Genomic DNA, 21,711 nt, shown 5'->3' with positions numbered 1-21,711 from the left:
TGCAGGCTCGGCGACAGTTAGACACTCACCACAGCGATAGGTCCCCAAAGAACTACCACGAACCCCCGCCCCTTGACATATAGCTCCATGGGCGGGGAGTTTATGGCATCCCTCCGCACTATGGCAGCCAGCCCATCGAGGCTAACTGCCCACCTTGGACCCTCTCGGACGTTATACGGTTTCGAAAGAATGCCAAGGCTGCAGTCTGACTGGGCCATTTCTTGGAACAGGCAATCCTGCGCCTTCCCAGAGTGGTTAAGGTTAACCTGTATTACTTTACAGGTCATCTTCTTCCACTTCGGTGCCCGACCCTTCGTCCGCCTCCATCTCGGAGGCGGACTCTCTATCTCCAATATCTTCCCGCAGTCTTCTTCTCTTATTTCCCGTTACTGCGGGAGGATGCTCCTCTTCCTCGTCCGCCTTCTTTCTTTCCGCCGGGGGGTTTGATGTCCTACCGGCGGATGAGGAAGGCCTTTTCACTTCCTCTTGTATCTTCTCGGGGGGGGGGGGAGGGCTTGGCTCTGCTGCTCAGCTGGTTGAGCGCCAGTCTTCTTGTGCCTTTTTGTACCGTTGTACATAATTTCCCCCCCGAGCGATGATCTGCAGGGAGGTTCCTGTCCTTGCAAATTGGACAGTGTGGTACCTCCCTGCAATTTTTTGCTTCATGCCCTTCCTTGCCACATCTATAGCACAATTGGCTCCTATCTACTTTGTTGGGGCACCTTTGTCTAACGTGGCCCCCCTCCAAATGTTTAAAACATTGGAGGGGCCTGTTTTCTAGCAACTGTGTCCCAACTCGTGCCCATCCTATTTGAATTATCTCCGCGGCAGTGATTATGTTAGCCGCGGAGAGTGGGCATCTCACCCACGCCGTGCTTACGCCCCCAGGGGACATTCTGTCCCCCACTTTCACCTATTCTATTTCACACCCCCCGTTATGTGCCACCGAGGTGGCTATTTCGCGGGGGGTGATTGATTCTTCTAAGCCCCTCAAGCGGATCTCCGCCATCTTGGTGGGCCTATCCACCCTCACCTCCTTTTTGTCGGAGAATACCTTTTTTAGACTGACCGCCAGTCTATTACTCTCTTTGCCGGGGATCTCGAATTTGAGAGCCCCGGTTATGCCCTTGCTGATTTTCATCCCCGAGGGGATGCTCAGGGAGGTAGGGTTGATCTTGGTCCTTGCCTCCCTCATTGTTTCTTCGTAACGGCCAGGAGGGCACATTACTGTAACCACAGCCGTCTTCGGCTCCCTCCTGGTTTTTACATTTGTGTTAGGCTTCTGAGAAGCCTTCTCTTTTCCTCTCTCTTTGGCAGTGACCTGTGGAGCGGTGGTCAGTGCTGCCTTTTTTTCAGCCCTTGCCGCCTTTTTGCCAACAACAGTGGCCCATGCCTCTTAGCCGGCTATTTGCCCGTGGTTTAACCTTGGTGGCTTGCTGCTGTTGCTGCTGTTGTTGCTGCTTGTTGTTCTTAGAGGGGGCCTGTGTTTGCTTATTTGCCTCGGGCTCCCTCTTTACCGCCTCTTTCTTTTTTATGGGGCATTTCCGGCCACGTTTCTCCCCGGGTTGGCCGGTGGATTAAGCGTGGTCACAGATAGGATTTTTATCCCCTTTGTTCCCTCTTTCTCCTTCTTTGCAGTTGGGGGGGGGGGATTATTGCTGCTGCCAGACGTTGGTGTTGTCTGGATCCCCTTCAGCTTTCTTTCCTTCCATCTGTCATAACTGGTTGGGGGGCTCCTAGGCGTTTATCCAAGAGCCTTTCCATGATGCCCTCGATCATCATGACTAATCTCTCTTGTCTCTCCCTCCCGTTATCCACCTGGTTGTCTCCCGCCTGGGTTATATGGTCCAGTAACAGGGGACTAAACTTGGCGGTTTGTGGGAACGTTTCCTCCATTTCGGCGCCCCTTTCCTCTTCCCTCCATGAGGGGCCCGGTGTTTCCCCGCCAATGTGCGGAAGAGGAACCTCAGGCCCTTCCCGGTTTGGTGAGGCCCCCCTGTCCTTGGACAGAAAAGGGGTTTCCTCAAATCTCTCCCTTTCCTCTCTTTCCCGTGTTCTCTCGCTTCTTTTCCGGGGCGGAAGCACTCTTTCATCTTCCAAGGTGTATCCGGCTCTCTATTTGTGTCACACCTAAGTCTTCCTCTCCCTGTAATACCTTCCAATCCGCCAGAGGGGCTTTTTGCTTCTTACTGGCGTCTTTAAGTTTGGTATTCAGTATCTTTAGGTTGGTATTTTCATGCTGGAGTTTCATGATTTGCAGCCTAAGAGTCTCCAGTTGTTCCTCAACCGGTGTTCCCACAGGGTTCTGCGCCCGGATGGCGAGGGCCGTGGCCGCTGCACACATTGTGGCTACAGCATCTTTCATTCCCTTGGTGATGGTACCTTTCATCGTACCGGTTTTTATGGCGACCTTATAGAGGGTGGTGGCTTGTTCCGCCGCCATCACCTCAAGGTCTGCAATAGGCCAAAGCCTATAGTCCTCCTCCTTCTCTCCTATGTCCTCAAGGAACTCTCGATATGATTTAGATTCTCATCCGGCTTTTTTAACGGGTCTAGCATGTCCCTCTGCCTCTTCACCTTCGCCTCTGTTGCCTCTCTTTCTTCGGAGGCACATTTTCGGCGATAGTCACCGGTTATCTCCGGTCTTCCCCTTCCTCTTTCTTGCGGGACATTTGGGATCTTTTCTTCCTCATCCTCTCCATCAGCAGCCAAGGTCATGCCTATGTAAGCCTCCCCTGATCCGCTGTTGGCTCTGTTGTTCGAGCCTTCCTCATGATAGGCAATATCCTCTCCCGTATCGCCTCCTGTGTTCCTCTGACGAGATCCCCTTTTCTCGTGTTCTTCTGCATCCAGAGATGTCGAACTGCTCGCAGGACTCATTCTCGATAGCCTAACTATCGGTATTCTGCCGTCAGCGACTGCAGAAAGGTCCCTGCTTATAGATGCGCTTGTTTCCGAGCGCGTACCATCCGCCCCATCTGCTAGCAATGTCCTGCTGGCGGACCTTGTCCTTCTTCCTTCGTCCTCCGACCCGCTCTCGTTCCTCTTGTTGAGGATTTTATTTTTTTTGTCGCCATGTTTGTGTTGTTTAAGTTCTGCATTTTTTGTTTTCTTCCCACTACTCGCAGAGGCTCCGTTGACCGGCGTATCTCCCACCGTCCGAGGGATGACCCGAAACATGACCGGAATCATCCCCCGGCCGGGCCCCAGGTAACTCCGGGGAGTCAACTTATGTCACGGGCCAGGGGGGAATACACGCACCCTGGCACAGGACTCCAGGCCCCCTACAGCCCTAAGCTTTCGGGGGTCTCCTGTATCCGACCCCAGGAGCACCTCTGCGAGTGACGCCACTCGGGGGGCCCCACGGACGATTGGGACTGGGCCGCCGCTCCCCGACCCAGTCTTGCCCGCCGTGGCAGCCAGCACGCCCGTCGCTGGGGGACTGAGCGTACGGGCAGGTGCCTCTTCCGACCGGCCGGTTCGGAAGGGGCAACGGTCCCGACCGGCCGGAAGTACTTCTTCTCGTCGCCGGGCCCCGCCTCGGAATGCGTCCGAGCGGCCCCGGCAACCGACCGGAGAGAGCGGCCTCCAGAGTTCCAGGACTCCCTTCCCCGACTCCGGACGTAAAACTCCGCCCCCCCACCGACCCGAGCCCGGAATACATCCGGGTGGCCCGGCGGAAAAGGGCCAGGATAGCAGGTCCGGGTGACTCCGGATGCCCAGATATCTCCGGGCATATTTTGTACCGACCCTAGTCAGTACGGAGCACTGTTAGCACCCAGTCCTCCAGCGGACTGGGTGAGCTCCCCCATCACGACAAGGTCGTGCTCCACGGGGGAGAAGCGGACATTACCTCAGCATGGGTTTTCGCTCGTGGGATCTGTATGAGTATCCGCTATTGCAGCGTACAACCAAGCATTCATGGGCCATTAAGACAGCGACTCAGCTAGAGAAGCCACGATATGTTATCTTCGCTCTGCAGACAGGTCGGAAAAACATCATGTCTGAGGATATGAGTCGATTCGACGATTGCAAGATGACCAATGTGAAACTCTATCTGTACTCGGAATGTTATCCGTACGACGATATGAATCTGGATTTCGATAAAAACAGATGGTCGATTCTGTACGATACGTATGCGCGTTTCTGCAAGAACTATTATGGATACGAGTATCTCGAGCCGAGTCTCACCGTCTCAATGTTTCTACGTAACGGTCCGTTCGTGATCATCGATTGTTCTCGACAAAACGAATCAGTCAAGAGCGCAACCGTGGATGTGAGATTGGAATTCGAGTGTAAGGAGAATGTGCCGATGAATACCACTGCGTACTGTCTCATCATACACGATCGCGTGATCCTGTACAACCCGTTGACCAACGTTGTGCGCAAAATCACCTAAACGCACCAACAATTTAGAGAGAGGGGGAAGCATAGCAGAATATAAATAAAAGTGTTATGAGATGGTTGTCATTCTTCTTTTTAACTGATGCATCGAAGACAGAGATCTCGTCATGTCCGTACCAACGTTTGTGGATCTACAGGGGTTTATCCTCAATAAACCAATCATTGTAAAGGAAGCGGCAATCCTGAGAAGAGGATTTATTTTATCACATTATTTTTTCGCATGTCCTGTACCATGGGGTGTGGTCATAAAATCGGAGAGACACCAAGCCTCATGGTTGACTCAAAATCATCATGGATTATAATGGAAAGATGGAAACATTCCATATAGCATAGCTCAGCGTTTGATTGCAACAGCTATTATTGGTGGACCACATGAAGAAGAGGAAGAAGAAGAATCCTTTCTCGTATATATAAAAGGACTTGAAAAGCGCGAATGGTTAGCCGATATATTGGATGATGCGGGAAACGGTTTCATTATTGAGACCTTGGATGCTGATTACGACAATATCGAGTCTCTAAATAATCTAGATGTTAAAAACACTATGCGATGTGGAAAACATGTTAAGAATTGCGCATTACAAAATGTATTCAAAATATTTAACTGGTGGTCGCAACGCCAGAAAGAATTGCAAGATTTGGAAAAATAAAATATTTAAACATTAATATGTTTTATTTCTTATTCCCCTCCTCATTCCTTCCCTCGCGAGTCGTTTAAGAATTCTTTTTATCCGAGCACCGTCTCTCCCTTCTCCTAAATTCAGAGCGCCAATAGTATTCTAGAATCTCCCACCACATTTACCTCACTACTTTGAAAAATAAGTGTCACGTATATTCTTAATTTTATACGATCAATGTTGCGTTAACCGTTCGTGCTGGTGGTTCACTTTTAAAATCTGGGAAATATGTACTACGCTGAAAGAAGCAGTGGCTCCGGCAGACGTGTGAATAATTACGTACCGAGTCGTGATGACACTCCACATTTGAGAATAAATGTGACGAGTAAGTTTTGTTTAACTTCTTTCTATTTTTTTTTATTTTTACAAATTGTATTATTTTTCAAACTAATTTCATTTTTACAGCATTTCGTTGAAGCCTCGTGCAGTTCGTATACTAGGGGTGCGTTCGGGCAGACGCTTTTCGCGCTACGAAACGCTAACGCTAATACAGCCATTCGAGGAGCTATTGTGGCGCTCACATTGCGAGCTCCCCGAACGACTTTTGTAAGCGCTGAACGCGAGATTACGCTGTCTTTTGAGGTTACAGTGCTGTTCGTTTTTTATTGAAAATTTTCGCGTTTTTTTAATCAGTCTATTTCCAAGTTAGATCCAGCAATTTTTGGAGGACATGGATAATAATCAGACTGCAATTTTGCGTGGGATTGCAACAATGTTAACTGATTTAATCGATTCCAGTTCATCATCAGAAAGTGAAGATGAAATCGAATATATTATGCACATCAACAGAAGAAAGAAATTGCCAAGACTAGAAAATTATGTGGAAAACATTGTACCTATGTACAGTGATCAACTATTCAAGTCACATTTTAGGTAATTTTTGAAATTTGTATATTTTCTATGTGTATTTCTATGATGTTTTCCATGTTGTATATTTTCCATTATTATTTTCTAAATAATTTATTTATCTTGTTTCTATTTTATGATGCAGAATATCTAGAAGTACATTTGAATATGTACTTATCATTATTGCCCCGAAATTGGAAAGAGTGCATCCAGGATCTGCAATGATTTCTCCTGAAAAACAATTTCTTATCGCAATATGGCGTATGGCAACTCCTGATTCCTATAGGTAAGTGTTGCTTGTGAAATAGATTTTTGGATGTCACAATTGTAGTAGTTCTTGCTTATGATTACTAAATGGTGTCTTTTCAGATCTATATGTGAAAAATTTGATGTTGGTCGAGCTACTGCTCTTAGTGCCACACGAAGAGTGGTAAAGGCTTTATGATTTGTGTATCACAGAAATAGTAACTTATTTTATAAAATAAAACTGACTTGAGTATCAGAAATATAGGAATATTGACTTATTTTTTAAATAAAGCTTTAATATCATGAGAAATATCAACTTAAATAAAGCTTTAATACAACCAGAAATATTAACTTGTTTTTCAAAATAAAATTAACTTAAACATTGTAAAGTTATTGGTATCTTATCCATTTTTTAAACAAAATATCTATAAAATGTATAATATAATTATAAATATATATATATATATGTATATATATGCGTTTAAAAATTCACTGCTAAAATAAAAAGTCACGTTACAAGGCACAGGTTAGTTGTTATAACATACCTAGAAGAAAAAGCGTCGCACAGCGTTCGGGGAGCTTATTTTGACGCTATGAGTGCTGTAAGCATCTCGTGCCTCACCTCGGAATCGTGAGCACGAGTTAGCGCGAGTGATGACGTTGCAATGCACAAACAGTGACGTCATCATTATTTTGTTGGCGCTATGAAAGAGCTCCACGAACGGCTATAGCGCGCTCGTAGCGCTAAAAGTGCGCTGCACGAACGCACCCTAGGTAGACGATATGCATTGACAGCTACGGAATTTAAATTCCTCGAAATTGGTATCAAAGTGGATCCACCGAGTTACGTGGAAATCGCCATAGGAGATCATCGAGGAAAGGAACTGATACTATCTCTCGAAGCGTGGAAGGGACTCTACGAGCAACGTCACAATATTCAGAATCTGCTTCGAAACGACTCTAAAGATGTCTACAGTTTTATAAGCGTTGGATCGCTAACAGTGCAAGTTCATACGATTAACGACGCCAAGATAATAAGTCTTGAATCTTCAAATGTATACATGATGATGATCGAATCGACGTTACACCGTATGTTCGATCTCGATCCATGCATTGATGTAACTTTTGACAGATTGGTTAAAATTACCGATACAGTCGATATCAAGTTTACGCAATTTTCAAATATCGCGTCCAATGTAACGAATCCTAAAGAAGTGTCAAATGTAATACGCGCTAGCGACGCCTTCAACAAGCATCAGCTCATCGATTGCGAGCTGGCAGTTTTAGTTTTTAGTTCATAATATGTAAGAAAAAATATATAAATAAAGAGTTTTTAAGTCTAAATTATGATGTAATTTCTTTGCATGCATTTCTATTCTCCATCTTTCTCCCACCCGTAAGCAGTCCCAGCTCTCATACGTAGCTCGTTGCATGGTCCTTGCAGAGGATGACGTCATGCGGGGAAGGGGGAACGCGACGTTAGGGACCATGAGAGAGGTAGCGCGAGAGAAGATAGAGATAGCGCGAGGCGAATGTGAAGAAGAGAGATGTTGCGGCGAGGTACATGAAAGAGAGATAGCGCGAGGTTAGGGACTGCGAGAGAGGTAGCGCTTAGGAGAGAAAGAGAGAGCGCGAGGTGGACGCGAGAGAAAGAGAGGGCGTGAGGCGAACGTCAACGCAAATAGGTAGAGGCCTATTAAATCACGTTTCAACATGTTCGTCGCAGCGTCGGCCCTGAAATCATCATTTCTTTCCATAATATCCTAATGATTTATGGACATTTAATGGACATTTTGTTCATAAAATGAAAAAAAAACAAAGTTTCAATGGATTCTAGAACGCTCCGTTGACAAGTTCGAGCAGCCGGACACCGGCGCTTCCGTAATAAAATTATACTAACGAGGGTACAAAATTGTCGATCATCGGCGTTTGTTCTATACCTTTTGGGAAAATGTCTAAGATCCCTCATAAAAAAGTCGTAAAGATACCATCTACAAATATTGCACTCAGAAAACTCCCCCTCCTTTGTCGAAACATCCCCTCAACCCGCGTGACGTCAGCCCCCGCACCCACGAGATACCCCCGCCCCGCGTGACGTCATACCCCTCGCCGTGGAGAACCCCCCGCGCCCCGCACTCCCCTCAGAGGACCCGGGTTAGAACCGGCCTTGTATCACTACTCTCTCACTGAAAATGAATCATAAAACGAGCGACAAACGGCGATCGAGAAAAACCGAAGAAGCGAAGAAACAACATAGTTTGGAGAAACGGCAGTTGGTGAACGAACTGCACGCGCCGGCAACGAAAAATTTTCCCCGAAGACACGTCATAGTGCGGGGATACGATGACCTGTGGCAAGCTGACATCGTCGAGATGCGTCCGTACTCTCGTTTCAACAGAGGTTACCATTACATACTCACCGTCATCGATGTGTTGAGCAAGCATGCGTGGGCCATTCCACTCAAGAGTAAAGGTGGAAGCGAGACGGCTGACGCTATCGTCGAGATAATTCGAGATAGCAAGAGATGCCCGAGAAACATGCAAACCGATATGGGGAAAGGATTTTATAACGCCGTCATGCAACGGCTTATACGGAAACATAACATCAATCACTATTCTACATATTCGGTATTGAAGGCATCGGTCGTCGAGCGATTCAATCGCACGCTGAAGAACGACATGTGGAAGATGTTTACGCTGTATGGAACTTACAAGTGGATCGACGCGTTGTCGGAACTCGTATCGGATTACAACGCGCGCAAGCATCGAACGATCGGCATGCGACCCGCCGACGTCACCCCCGCGATCGCTGATAATCTTTTAAAAACGGTATATAGTAACATAAAGATTGCCGCTCCGGCAAAGTTCAAAGTAGGTGAGCCGGTACGCGTTAGCAAGTACAAGAAACATTTTGAGAAGGGTTACACACCAAATTGGATAACCGAAGTGTTTAAAATTGTTAAAGTGCAGCGTACTAATCCCGTAACCTATCTACTCGAGGACTATCGCAAAACATCTGTCGCTGCAGCGTTTTACGAGCACGAGTTGCATAGCACGAATTATCCAGACGTATATCTCGTGGAGAAAGTACTGCGCAGGAGGGGTGACGAGGTTTACGTGAAATGGCTGGAATTTGACAATTCGCACAACTCTTGGATACATAAGGATAATACAATTTAATTCATACAAACTGTATTTATTAATTACTCAAAAATTAAAAAATATATAATGTGTACAACATATAAAAGTATTTGAAATATAAAAATATATAAGATCTTTATTAATACATCCTTTCCAATAATCATTATAATATATGAAATGTATATACATATGTTACATAACATTATATCGCACATACATTATATTACATTATATTTTATAAGGGTATCTGATAATGTCCCCATGGTAATGTGTCGGTCGAATCAGGTATGATATACCGCTTGTCATCGTACGGACTTAGAGCAATTTTCGTCTCGCGAATGGTGTATACTTCATGCAATTTCGATCTTATACATGACTGACTACGTGTCATTTCAATCTCTTCATTCAAACACCGCGTGTAATCATTAAACGTTATCGTTCTCGCGACAACGTTACTCTTGACACCTTTAACCTTTTTTGTATCTTTCTTACCATCCACTCGTAAAGCGTATATTTTTGCTCTAAGTCCTACAAATTCAGTCATTATCGTACCGTTATTTTCATCTTTCATTAGACCTGGTACCCTTTTATTCACAAGCGGTATACCGTACGCGTTGTCTGGATAATCGGAATTGGATAATCGCTCGTGTCGAATCTAGCGATATCGCGTTTCATATTTTCATACACGTCTTCGCATTTAATATGGTATATTAAATTATCTGTATCGGTGTACATTACCCGGCATCTGTCATGATAGAGTGGTGACATGTACTCGTGATGAAATTCATACAAACACGTTTTAGAGATGTCGAGTATGCACATGCCGACATAGATTGGTTTATAAAATTTCATCTCAAGTTTACGTAGTTCTGCAGCAATTAAATTTTCCGAAAAGACGCTTCTACTATGAAAATTTGGTTTCGCTATCATTGCCTCTGCTCCGTATCGTCTGTCCCACTTTGTCAATAATTTTACATCGACACGATTACGCACATTTTCCATCGTTTTGCCAAATACTGCATTATTCATCAATTTATATAAATTTTTTTCAAAATTATTTTTCGCTTGAGTTCTAAATTTTGTGTTAAGTTCAATGTAACCGCGAAGCCATGTGGATTGAGTGAATTGTAATACGCGATGTATCTTTACGATACGAAGACCGTGACGCGTGCACTGCTGCAGATTGTAGTAGTGTATCACATAACGCTTCTTATCTTAAAGCGTTGCGAGTAACTTATCTTTTCGCTTACCGGGTGGTTTATCGCGTGTTGGGCAAAACGATAGGTTAGTGTGCATGTCGTGAAGATGTTGCGGATATTCTAAATCTACTTCGAGGATATAGCCTATAGGCGAATCGAGCGTGATAGATGATATGTCAAAATTAGATATGTCATCGACCCATCGAAAATCGGCGTAAGGCAACGGTTGACACATTGCCCATCCATACAAATTATTTACATCTAAATACATTAAATATGATGATGGTTTCGATCATACGATTGCATGTACTTGTTATTAGCATGGGCGTATCTATTGGAACATTTACTTAAACCACCGCGTATACCCCGTTCGATAAACATGACCATATCAATGTCTGTAAGCAATTCGAATGTTATATTTGTATGTTTTAACATGGCATCCCATGTATACCCGGGAAGAGTATAATAATACGCAGGGTCAAGCCCATAACTTTTAATACAACTATCGCGGAAATTTTCAAAAATATCTGCTAATAACATGACATCAATTTTTAAATATAGATCACTATATTCGCCTAGCGTTCGAAGGGAGAATCGGTTTCAAACGTTCTCGGCGTGCACGTAATCGCTCTCGGATATTGTAACCGGTCAAAGAACTGTAAAATGATTCGCGCGGCGGTAAACATGTATCTTGCAATTTGTCGATACAATCTATATATTCATATGGAAAGACACCCTTCCGTGTTAATAGATTGAAATTTTCTGTCGGTAAATTTTGAAATTCCGATTGTAAAATTTTTAGTTTCTCTTTATTCAAAAAAGATGCTAATTTATCAAGACTTGTTGCCAGAAATTTATATGAATCAATAAAACGTAATTTTATATGATTTTTTGAATTGTCTTGTGTCAATTCAACAGTTTTTGTAAATGAAATATATTTTTCTTTCGTTATCGGAAGTAATTCGATTTCCCCTTCGAACGTTGTAGCTATATCCTCGATAATGAAATGCACGTCATAACCGGATAAATTGTGAAAAACTATTGGAATACAAAAAGATTCTTTATAATTTAGATTGCAATTTGAGTGCGCGGGACCTCTGTATCATCCAGTCAGATGACAATGATCGCGTACGCGTGTATCGTTTTGTACAAATGGTTTTTCGCATATATGACAATGCGTTGCGCTGTGAAATTTTTTCCACTCGTCCGATGTTAAATTTACCATGGGAACGTTTGTCGTTAAAATAGTCTTTATACGTAACGCTAAATTTTCAAGTTCTTCGGCGAACCATGAAACACAATCGACGCTACGGCGAGAATTATACGCGGATAACGAGTTGTTGTACGAACAATGTATATAATAAACGTATATAATAAATTGTTGTGTATATAATAAATTTGTCGTTTCTTCAGTCTTTGCCAAAACACATTCCAAGTCGGCGTACACTACAAACGGAAGTCGCTCCTTTCTGTTATAGTTGTCGAAGCCGAGCCACTTGTCTTTATCGCTTGGTAACCGGATAGCGCAGTCGTTTATCTTTCCACAGTCTACTGTATGTGACTGCAACTTGTCCTCCGATCCGAAATAGTGCAAGCATCTATGAAAGAAAAAATTAAAATTTTATTTACGATTATTTTAATATATAATTTTATTGCAATAAATATACGTACCGATCGCAGATATATTTCTTGTGATCATGTTTTCTCAGTTGCGTGCTGACAAGCCGGGATAGATTTTTGATGCATGCGAAATGTCCAACCTTGTCGTCCTCCACGTATAGCAAATTCACATGTTTTTCTCTTTTTCGATCGGCCAGTCGTATCGGAACAATTGATAGTTCCTTCTTCCTCTCGATGCCGTAGACGTTGATTGAGATATCGTTTATATGTTCAAACTTGTTTATTTGGTTCAGCGTCATCGGAAACTCAATGTTTTGTGAATTTAGCACTGTCGTATAGTGCGGATATGAAAATTCCCGTTCCATATGTCTTTCAGCGAGGTACAGAGCGGCCACCACTGACCACGCGAAACACGCATTGTGTCTGGATTGCACATTAATTACCGCTCTCTTCGTTATAATTTCTCGCGGTAATTTAATATGGCATCCCGCGCGCATTGAATTATACTTGTTTATATTTATAGTCAAGTTAATTATTTGTGATAACGCCCAACCACTATCGCGTTCTTGAAATTCTGCTAGCGATGCTAGCGTGGGTTCGATAACGTGGCGCTCGTACCACTCGTGTAAATCGGACGTGCGAAAGAGTTCAAAGTTTTTTGTATTGACACTTTTGTTGGCGCGTTTATCACCGGACACAAATTCGCCATTAAACACGGTGTTCACTTTTACATTAATGTGTTTTTGCATAACTTTCTGCACGTGTTCGATCACAATGTCTTTGGCATCCTCGAGAAATTGACGAGGTTCGATGTAATTATTGTTTATTACCGCACCGGTTAAGATGCGGCTCTCGAACGCCGTATCAATCTCTCGCCAAACGAGTCTTTCCGCGTTATTGTCGCCACTGTATTCACCACCACTGGATATAAACTGTTTCTGCAATCGAGTTTTTACACCCTCGAGTTGCGCGATTCTAGCAACCAAAGATTGTCTATATCCAATCGAGAATCGCGGACGCTTGACACGGCTGCGTTCTTCAAGCTGTTTGATCAATTCGTCGCAGTGCAGCGCCCATGCAAAATATTCACCCAAGGTGGTGACTTGGCGGGACTGCTCCAACAGGTCGCGTTCGTTCTGCTCGATGTTTTCCATTATTTCTTTTATTCACTATTATGCCACTGACACTTCTGACACAAGAAAAGTAGCCACTAAACTTTTTTTCCCCGCTGCATCTATGCGCTTTCAAATCGTACTATGGTTTGACGCGCTCTCATCCTCCTTATATGTATTTTACCTAATTCTGTTTTCTTTTCTAACATTTGGCGTATCTCAAAAGATAGTTTCCCGAGATATCGGTTTTATGGATAGAGGAGTAAGGACACAAGCTGCCGAACGTTGGCGCCGATACGTTGCATTCTTCCTTAAATAATATTAAGGAAGATGTTTTACTCTCGTTTACGATCGATTTTCCGCGAGGGTACAAAGCTGCCGAACGTCAACGCTTTTACATCTGCACCTATAAATAATGTTTTGACATGTTCGTCGCAGCGTCGGCCCTAAAATCTTCATTTCTTTCCATAATATCCTAATGATTTATGGACATTTAATGGACACTTTGTTCATAAAATGAAAAAAAACATAGTTTTAATGGATTCTAGAACGCTCCGTTGACAAGTTCGAGCAGCCGGACATCGGCGCTTCCGTAATAAAATTATACTAACGAGGGTACAAAATTGTCGATCATTCGCGTTTGTTCTATACCTTTTGGGAAAATGTCTAAGATCCCTCATAAAAAAGTCGTAAAGATACCATCTACAAATATTGCCTCAGAAAACTTCCCCTCCTTTGTCGAAACATCCCCTCAACCCGCGTGATGTCAGCCCCCGCACCAACGAGATACCCCCCCCCCCCCCGCGTGACGTCATACCCCTCGCCATGGAGAGCCCCACGCGCCCCGCACCCCCTTCAGAGGACCCGTGTTAGAACCGGCCTTGTATCACTACTATCGAGATATTGATTCCATTTTTTATTATTTATTATTTTGTATTTTTACATTTTTTTGTATTTTATATTTTATTAGATTGTATTTTATATTTGTATTTTTATATATTTTAGTTTTAACCTTTTTTCTATGTTGATTTATATTGCCCATAGTTCAGAGATCCTTCTAAGAAGCATAATAATCACGCGACAAAGTTGTTATTGTGAATATATCTATTTGAATATAATTATTTGTCAAAGCTATTTGTTTATAATCTCTCAAGAACAATATAGCTGCTAAAAATAAAATTAAAACTTTTACTGTTTAATTAATTAATTTTTTTTATTATTTGAAATGATGTATTTATCATTTTTATACTCATATATGAGACATTCTTTTACAAATCGAACACGTAAAATGGGGTAACATTTTTTATTTGCTTTAAAAATTGTTTACGTGTTTCTTATACAAAATAAGCCAACACGTATTTTGGCATTTTTTTTCGTCAATATTTTCGAAAAAACAGACGGTTAAAATTTTGAAAACTCGCCGATTATGCACTTATTTAAATCGCGATAACTCCGCTTCTATTCATCGTATAGAGTTCAATTTAGGCTTATTTTCAAGGTAATAGAATTATCTTCATTTTAATGTCGATTATTATTATATTTGTTGTTAACTTGTAATTATTATAAACAATTAAAGTATTTAAAGTCATTTTCACTACTCGAGGCCATCAGTTTAAAAATGTAAAAAAATACCATCGTATTCCTCGTTTCATTTTCTATAAAAATAATATTTTTTTAGAATGGTCATTTGATCCCATCTGTATGGAATAAATTAATTTGTACTGCAGGACGCGTTCCGCCGCCGCGCGCCGCGGAACGCGTCCTGCAGTACAAATTAATTTATTCCATACAGATGGGATCAAATGACCATTCTAAAAAAATATTATTTTTATAGAAAATGAAACGAGGAATACGATGGTATTTTTTTACATTTTTAAACTGATGGCCTCGAGTAGTGAAAATGACTTTAAATACTTTAATTGTTTATAATAATTACAAGTTAACAACAAATATAATAATAATCGACATTAAAATGAAGATAATTCTATTACCTTGAAAATAAGCCTAAATTGAACTCTATACGATGAATAGAAGCGGAGTTATCGCGATTTAAATAAGTGCATAATCGGCGAGTTTTCAAAATTTTAACCGTCTGTTTTTTCGAAAATATTGACGAAAAAAAAAATGCCAAAATACGTGTCGGCTTATTTTGTATAAGAAACGCGTAAAAAATTTTTGAAGCAAATAAAAAAAGTGACCCAATATTTTTTACAAAATCCGTTCGATTTGTAAAAGAATGTCTCATATACGCACATGCAATTTAACATACAATTTAAAAATCATACACTTAATACCAATTGTGCTTTGGAAACTTTGTGTGTTTACATATATGAATGTGTGTGTATGCTACAATTATATTGCAAATTGTCTTACTTCTGTTTCGTTTTCGTAATCTTATATACACACTATGCCTTTTTTTTATTAATTTTAATTATATATCTCTACTTTTTATTTAACTTTACTATTCTGTGATTTTGTATTTCGAGTCCATCTGTTTTCTGCTGAGAAAATTTTCTTGTTTCACATTTAGGGGTCGCTTAGAAATCTTAATTTTAATTCTTGCCACAATACTGTTGTTTTTTGTTGTTATTTCAAAAATTTTTTTATAACATCGGTTTTCATCTTTCTTTATCTCAGAGAGTTTCTTTTCATTCAGTTAGTCTCGCTCAGGTGTTACTGAGAAATTATTTAAATACTACACAATAAATCACTTGAATAATTCTATTATAGAAAATATTGTCGGAGAGGAAGAGAATAGATAAATTTTGATATAAACTTTCAAGTTTCTCTACATTTATTTTAACAACTGAAATTGACTTTGATTCAAAAGTATCTAAATTTGAATCACTCTACGAAACTTTAATTGCAATGCGCGGGCAAAACATATTAATCGATTTCAAAAATATTTAGTACTATAAATTTAAATATGTATCGACATTTTAATTTTATTATGATGCTTATAAAAAAATTTGCCTGGTTTTGCTCTACCTTATCATTTATCATTAAGAATATGTAGTTTTACTACTATTTTTACTAATCTATATTAGCACACGGCACATTATTTAATTAAATAAATTTAATTTAAAAAAAATTGATATAATAATATATATGGGGCATTCTTTCTCAACAGGATACCCCATGCCTCATGGCAAAATTGGTTTAACTTTAAACAGTCGTTCAAGGACCTAAAATTTAGCTAATTGTATCCACTTTTTGATGCCAAGTGGTGTTTTTCAAAATTCAATATAATGGACTCAATATAGTGGCTATAAGCAGTGGACAACCAAAAAAATTTTTTTAATCTTCAATACAAAAATTAATTTTTGCATTACAGTTTTTCTTAAAATAACGTTTTGTTCTTTAAGAACCCCCCAACGTTAATATCTCTAATGTCAATGGTAAAGAAAATAACTTGTAACACTTTATGCGGGACCTGCATATCATATGTCAACATGTAGATTCATTATCAGCGACAACAAAAATGACGATTTTTATCCAAAATACAACAAAATTATATATAAAGGTTTTCGCCTGAAAATCCAAATTTTTTGGCCGTCCCCTGATTATAGGTATATAAGTCCCCGATATAATGAGTCTGTTATATTGAATTTTGAAAAACGCCACTCTGCATCAGAAAGTAGATGCAATTAGCTAAATTTTAAGCCCTTGAACGACTGTTTAAAGTTGAACCAATTTTGGAGAGCATGGGGTGTCCGCATATATTATTATTATTATTGTTGTTGTTGTTATTATTATTATTATTGTTATTCTTGTTATTCTTATTGTTGTTGTTGTTATTATTATTTACACATGGCTATGTGTGGACAGACTTTGACAAGCGTGTACTTAGGAAAATGTAATTACTACAACACATGTATTGTTTATGCGTAATAATTATAACAAAATAAAATCCGTTTTTCCTGACTGATTATATCAACGATTATCAAATTTATTTTACAGCAAAATAAAGTATTCTAAATTATTTGAGAAATATCTAAAAAGAATCTATGTGATAAAATTTTACGATTTTATGATACCTCTATGATGTATTGTAGCATTTTATGACAATAATTGTATATATTAAATATTTTCCGATTATAACTACAAAAGCTCCATGACTCTTTCTAAAAGATATCAAGATTATAATTTAGGTGCATATTGTGTATAATTATAGGCCTCAAATATATCGCTTATTACTTTTCATAGCTCCAGAAATCGGTAAATATTAAACGATATAATTATACTAATCTTCACAACTTTATAGGTGGCCTTCAGACCGGTAATGGAGGAACTGACTCGTAGAGGACATGAGTTGACAGTTTTTACGCCGGCTCCCATGAACAATTCGTCTCTTCAGAATTACATCGAAGTAAAGTTGAATTATTCCTCTTACAAAGTGAACGAGAACGTAGACGTATTTGCGTATACTAAATTAGGGATATGGCCGATTCTGAATGATTTCTATCAACGTAATGAAGAAATGACCGATAGTGCGCTATCCAATCCAGTCATGCAACAGCTAATATCATCCAACTACACCGGAAAGTTTGACTTGATCATAGTCAAATCTCTGGTTTACGACGCATTTTATGCGCTATCGCACCGCTTCAACGCATCGTTGATTGGAATCACGTCGGTACCGCTTATAGCTATTCATCATTATACATTCGGTAAGCGGAATGTTTAATATTCGTGCATATGTGTGTACAATTATGTCACCAATTGTAATTGTGTTTCTCGCAGGAAATCCCATATCGTGGGCTTATTTGCCGGATTTATTAGCGAATAATTTGGATGAAGATATGAATTTGATAGATCGTTTCTTCAACGCGTATTACATTCGTCAATTATGCTGGTATCGATATGAGATTATCCCCGTGCAGAAGATGGTCAGGAAATATTTTGGGGACACCGTGCCGCCCGCTCATCAGCTTGCCTCAAATATGGCATTATTGTTAGCGAATTATCATCCATTTCATCATCCAAACGCATACGTTCCCGGAATCATTCCCATAAGAGAATCTCGTCAAATCACTCAGAAGAACCATAGTCTACCACAGGTGCGAGCAATGTAAACCGTAAACAGAAAATGTCATTGCAACATCTGCGAGCAATGTAAACCGTAAACAGAAAATGTCATTGCAACATCTGCGAGCAATGTAAACCGTAAACAGAAAATGTCATTGCAACATCTGCTAATATTAAGCTGCAACATCTTAAAACGTTTGGCACGAAAACATATTACGCATACAAATATACATATACATACACAAAGTTTCCATTGTTGCAACAATTTTGTTGCAAAATGTTTCTAATATATAATATGATACAGATACTGCTTTTATCTCAATGTTGCAACATAAAATTAAAAAGTAAAATTAATTAAAGCAGAACGTGTGCATTTTTGTAGGATCTTCAGAAAGAATTGATGACGCGAAGGAAGGATTTATATATTTCAGTTTAGGCTCCAATATAAGAGGTAATTTTCTATCTATCGAAAGACGTGACATGTTTCGTACAGTTTTCGAAAAATTACCCTACAATATAGTGTGGAAGTTTGAGTCCGATTTCCCGAATAAACCAAACAATGTTATTATGAGGAAGTGGTTGCGGCAGCATGAAATTCTAGGTTTGTAGTTTTTATTGCATGAAATCTCTATATGGAATATTGATAAATAGATTAAAATGACTAATTTTTCTTTAAGATATCTAAGAAATAAATTTATAAAAATAAATGACACATGAAAAAAGATAAAAATGTATGTAATACCGTCGAAAATTATCGATTATATAAAAGTTATCTGTTTATTTTATTAGCACATCCGGCAAACATACGGCTTTTCATGTATCAAGGAGGCTTACAGAGTACCGAAGAAACAATAGAAAATGGAGTACCTGTAATTGACTTCCCCCCCGTTATTGCCAATCAACACTATAACGTAAAGCAACTGGTAAATCATGGTTCGAGAAAAAGCTTCAGCATCACCGACGTGACCGAAGACGAGCTCAAAGAGGCTATATATGAGATCATTACGAAATCTAGGTAATTCCTTTGTTTTTTTATTATCAGCTGTGGATCCATCGTTTAAAAAATATGCATATTCCTATAGTTATCAATATCCCGAAATTTTTTTTTACTTTTGATCTCAATTTTTAATCTAACTTTTATTTGTTATTTTAAGCAGTCAGATCATCATTTTTGAAATATTTAACCTACAATTTTCAAAAGCATTTCTTTTAAATCTCTAAGTGAAAAACTGTTCGTTTACTGTCAGGGCACAAAATAGGAACTCAATTTCTCTATTAAAGCTATCGAAATTTTCTAGAACCTATAAACATAAACGAATTGAGAAATAGGAAGCAAATTTTTCGAAAATAGAAATAAATTTTGAAATGTTTGAGCAATTAATTTATTTGTGCTATCTCTCTACTTTTAGTTACAAGGAAAATATGCTGAAGTTGCGCGACTTACTGCATGATGTGCCGTACGATCCATTGAACAATGCCATTTGGTGGATCGAGCACGTCATACGTCATAAAGGAGCACAGCACCTTCGGAACAAATCGCGAGATATGCCCTGGTACAAGAGTCAACTATGGGACATAATAGGACTTATATTAATATTACTTCTTTTCGTTACGTACATATTATATTACGTAGCATGTATTATTTATCATTACTTTATATTAATTATCTGTTCCATCGGCAAACGCGTAATTGCACGTATCAAACCAGTGTCCAGCGCGAAGAAGCAACATTGATAACATTAAATAAAGATGATCTAAAACAACATTTTTACTATAAATTATTTATAAAAAAAAATATATATATAAAGTTACTACGAATTCTTATATATGTATATGTATTGTCGTTTTTACGTCCCAGATTGCCTTACATCTTGCATAGCACTTGCGTGATGAAAAATAAGTGGATGATAACAAAATATAAAACATATAATAACGCAATCAAAATATTTCGAACAATGAATTAAGGGGATCCTAAACGGTTCTGCCGTACCGACAGAAATGATTATATTTTTCTATTTCGAAAACTTTTACACAATTAAAGTGAATATAACCAGTGAAAAATTTAAGTTGCAAACCCATGTAGAATCGTATAATTATAGACCTCTCTTCACGCTGAAAGTTGCAAACCCATGTAGAATCATAACAAAAAAATAAGACAAAACACATAAAAAACAGAATAAAAAATTAATACAAACATTAAAAATTAAAAAATTATTAAAATTAATACAAATAAAAAAAAATAAAAAAAATTTTAATTAAAAAAACTAGGCACTGCTAAATTAAACAATATGCTAAAGTTAATTTTGAAATTTAGCAGTGCCTAGTTTTTTTTATTAATTATATTATTTATTTGTATTAATTTTAATAATTTTTTAATTTTTAATGTTTGTATTAATTTTTTATTCTGTTTCTTATGTGTTTTGTCTTATTTTTTTGTTATGATTCTACATGGGTTTGCAACTTTCAGCGTGAAGAGAGGTCTATAATTATACGATTCTACATGGGTTTGCAACTTAAATTTTTCACTGGTTCATTATACGACTCTATAGGTTTGCAACTTAAATTTTCCACTGGTACAAAAGTTTCTACTTTCACTTGGCGCGCAATTTTTTTTGATATTATTACTTTTGTAGTACGATTCTACATGGGTTTGCAATGGATAATTTTTCATATGATTCTACATGGGTTTGCAATAGGTAATTTTTTATACTACAATTCTACATGGGTTTGCAATGAGTAATTTTTCATACGATTCTACACATGGGTTTGCAATGGGTAATTTTTCACTACTGGCGTGCCCATACTAGGCGCCTTTTTTTTACCTTTTTTTTAAAGGTAAGTTTTTATAGGGATATCATTCATTTTTGTATATGATTTAGATTTACTAGGGTTGCTCAAATAATGCCATTTTTTTCAGAAACTATTTATTAAACAGGTTTGAAATGTTTTTAAACATACATGGATATTTCTTCTTTTTAAATATATATTATTTTTTAATATAATCTCAATCAACTTCTATAACCTTATACCAGCACGATACAAGTATATGTATGCTTTTACTGTATCAACTCTTGTTTTTTTTATGTAACCATGTCGTCACAGCTTCAATCATCCCCTCATCATCTTCCCAATCTTGTTTCGCAGAGATCTTTAAATTATATGTTTAACACAGTTTAGCGATAGCTTCCAATATTTAACTTTTTGAACCACTTAATTAAATGCACTTCGCGAAATAAGGTTTGCAAGATGAAGAGGGCGTGATTCAAATGTGAAAACATGGTTACGTGGAAAGGACAAAAGTTGGTATAGTAAAGGCAAGTAAATACATATAATGTATCGTACTGGCATAAAGCAATAGAAGTTGATTGAGATTACCATGTATTGGATGATTGCAAAAGTTCGTGCCCGATTTGAAGTTATTACCACCATCTATGCAAATCGG

At 39.1% G+C, this 21,711-nt stretch overlaps 3 protein-coding genes across 3 annotated transcripts; 2 read left to right on the top strand and 1 right to left on the bottom strand.

Moving 5' to 3' along the window:
* Positions 1 to 5,748: 5,748 nt before the first annotated feature.
* LOC145938302 (uncharacterized) lies at positions 5,749 to 6,369 on the top strand. The gene is made up of 3 exons (XM_083041797.1): positions 5,749 to 5,951; positions 6,070 to 6,210; positions 6,294 to 6,369. The coding sequence occupies exons 1-3, from the start codon at positions 5,749 to 5,751 to the stop codon at positions 6,367 to 6,369; spliced, it is 420 nt and encodes a 139-aa protein (XP_082897923.1).
* Positions 6,370 to 10,897: 4,528 nt separating this feature from the next.
* On the bottom strand, positions 10,898 to 14,283 carry LOC145938301 (uncharacterized). Its single transcript, XM_083041796.1, has 3 exons — positions 14,254 to 14,283; positions 12,181 to 13,172; positions 10,898 to 10,904 (listed from the first exon to the last, which is right to left on the bottom strand). Exons 1-3 carry the CDS (start codon positions 14,281 to 14,283, stop codon positions 10,898 to 10,900), a joined length of 1,029 nt encoding a protein of 342 aa, XP_082897922.1.
* Positions 14,284 to 17,523: 3,240 nt separating this feature from the next.
* LOC145938297 (UDP-glycosyltransferase UGT5-like) lies at positions 17,524 to 20,003 on the top strand. Its single transcript, XM_083041790.1, has 5 exons — positions 17,524 to 17,911; positions 17,985 to 18,312; positions 18,701 to 18,870; positions 19,059 to 19,284; positions 19,679 to 20,003. Exons 1-5 carry the CDS (start codon positions 17,524 to 17,526, stop codon positions 20,001 to 20,003), a joined length of 1,437 nt encoding a protein of 478 aa, XP_082897916.1.
* Positions 20,004 to 21,711: the final 1,708 nt, after the last annotated feature.

The sequence above is a fragment of the Prenolepis imparis genome, unplaced genomic scaffold, assembly GCF_030444845.1.
Source record: "Prenolepis imparis isolate NDT839.2.m4 unplaced genomic scaffold, iyPreImpa1.0 SCAF_7, whole genome shotgun sequence".
NCBI lineage: Eukaryota > Metazoa > Arthropoda > Insecta > Hymenoptera > Formicidae > Prenolepis > Prenolepis imparis.
Note: the sequence above shows the minus strand (reverse complement) of the source record. Positions and strands in the feature narration are given on the sequence as shown.

Excerpts from the sequence above, each read along its gene's own strand:
- LOC145938301 (XM_083041796.1), bottom strand. The coding sequence starts at position 14,283 with ATGGGCAATATAAATCAACATAGAAAAAAG. Across the intron at positions 13,173-14,253 it reads TAAATCAACATAGAAAAAAG|CTTGAAGAACGCAGCCGTGT; the intron begins GTTAAAACTAAA and ends TTGATCAAACAG.
- LOC145938302 (XM_083041797.1), top strand. The coding sequence starts at position 5,749 with ATGGATAATAATCAGACTGCAATTTTGCGTGGGATTGCAACAATGTTA. Across the intron at positions 5,952-6,069 it reads CTATTCAAGTCACATTTTAG|AATATCTAGAAGTACATTTG; the intron begins GTAATTTTTGAA and ends TTTATGATGCAG. Across the intron at positions 6,211-6,293 it reads GCAACTCCTGATTCCTATAG|ATCTATATGTGAAAAATTTG; the intron begins GTAAGTGTTGCT and ends GTGTCTTTTCAG.
- LOC145938297 (XM_083041790.1), top strand. The coding sequence starts at position 17,524 with ATGGAGGAACTGACTCGTAGAGGACATGAGTTGACAGTTTTTACGCCG. Across the intron at positions 18,871-19,058 it reads GCGGCAGCATGAAATTCTAG|CACATCCGGCAAACATACGG; the intron begins GTTTGTAGTTTT and ends TTATTTTATTAG. Across the intron at positions 19,285-19,678 it reads GAGATCATTACGAAATCTAG|TTACAAGGAAAATATGCTGA; the intron begins GTAATTCCTTTG and ends CTCTACTTTTAG.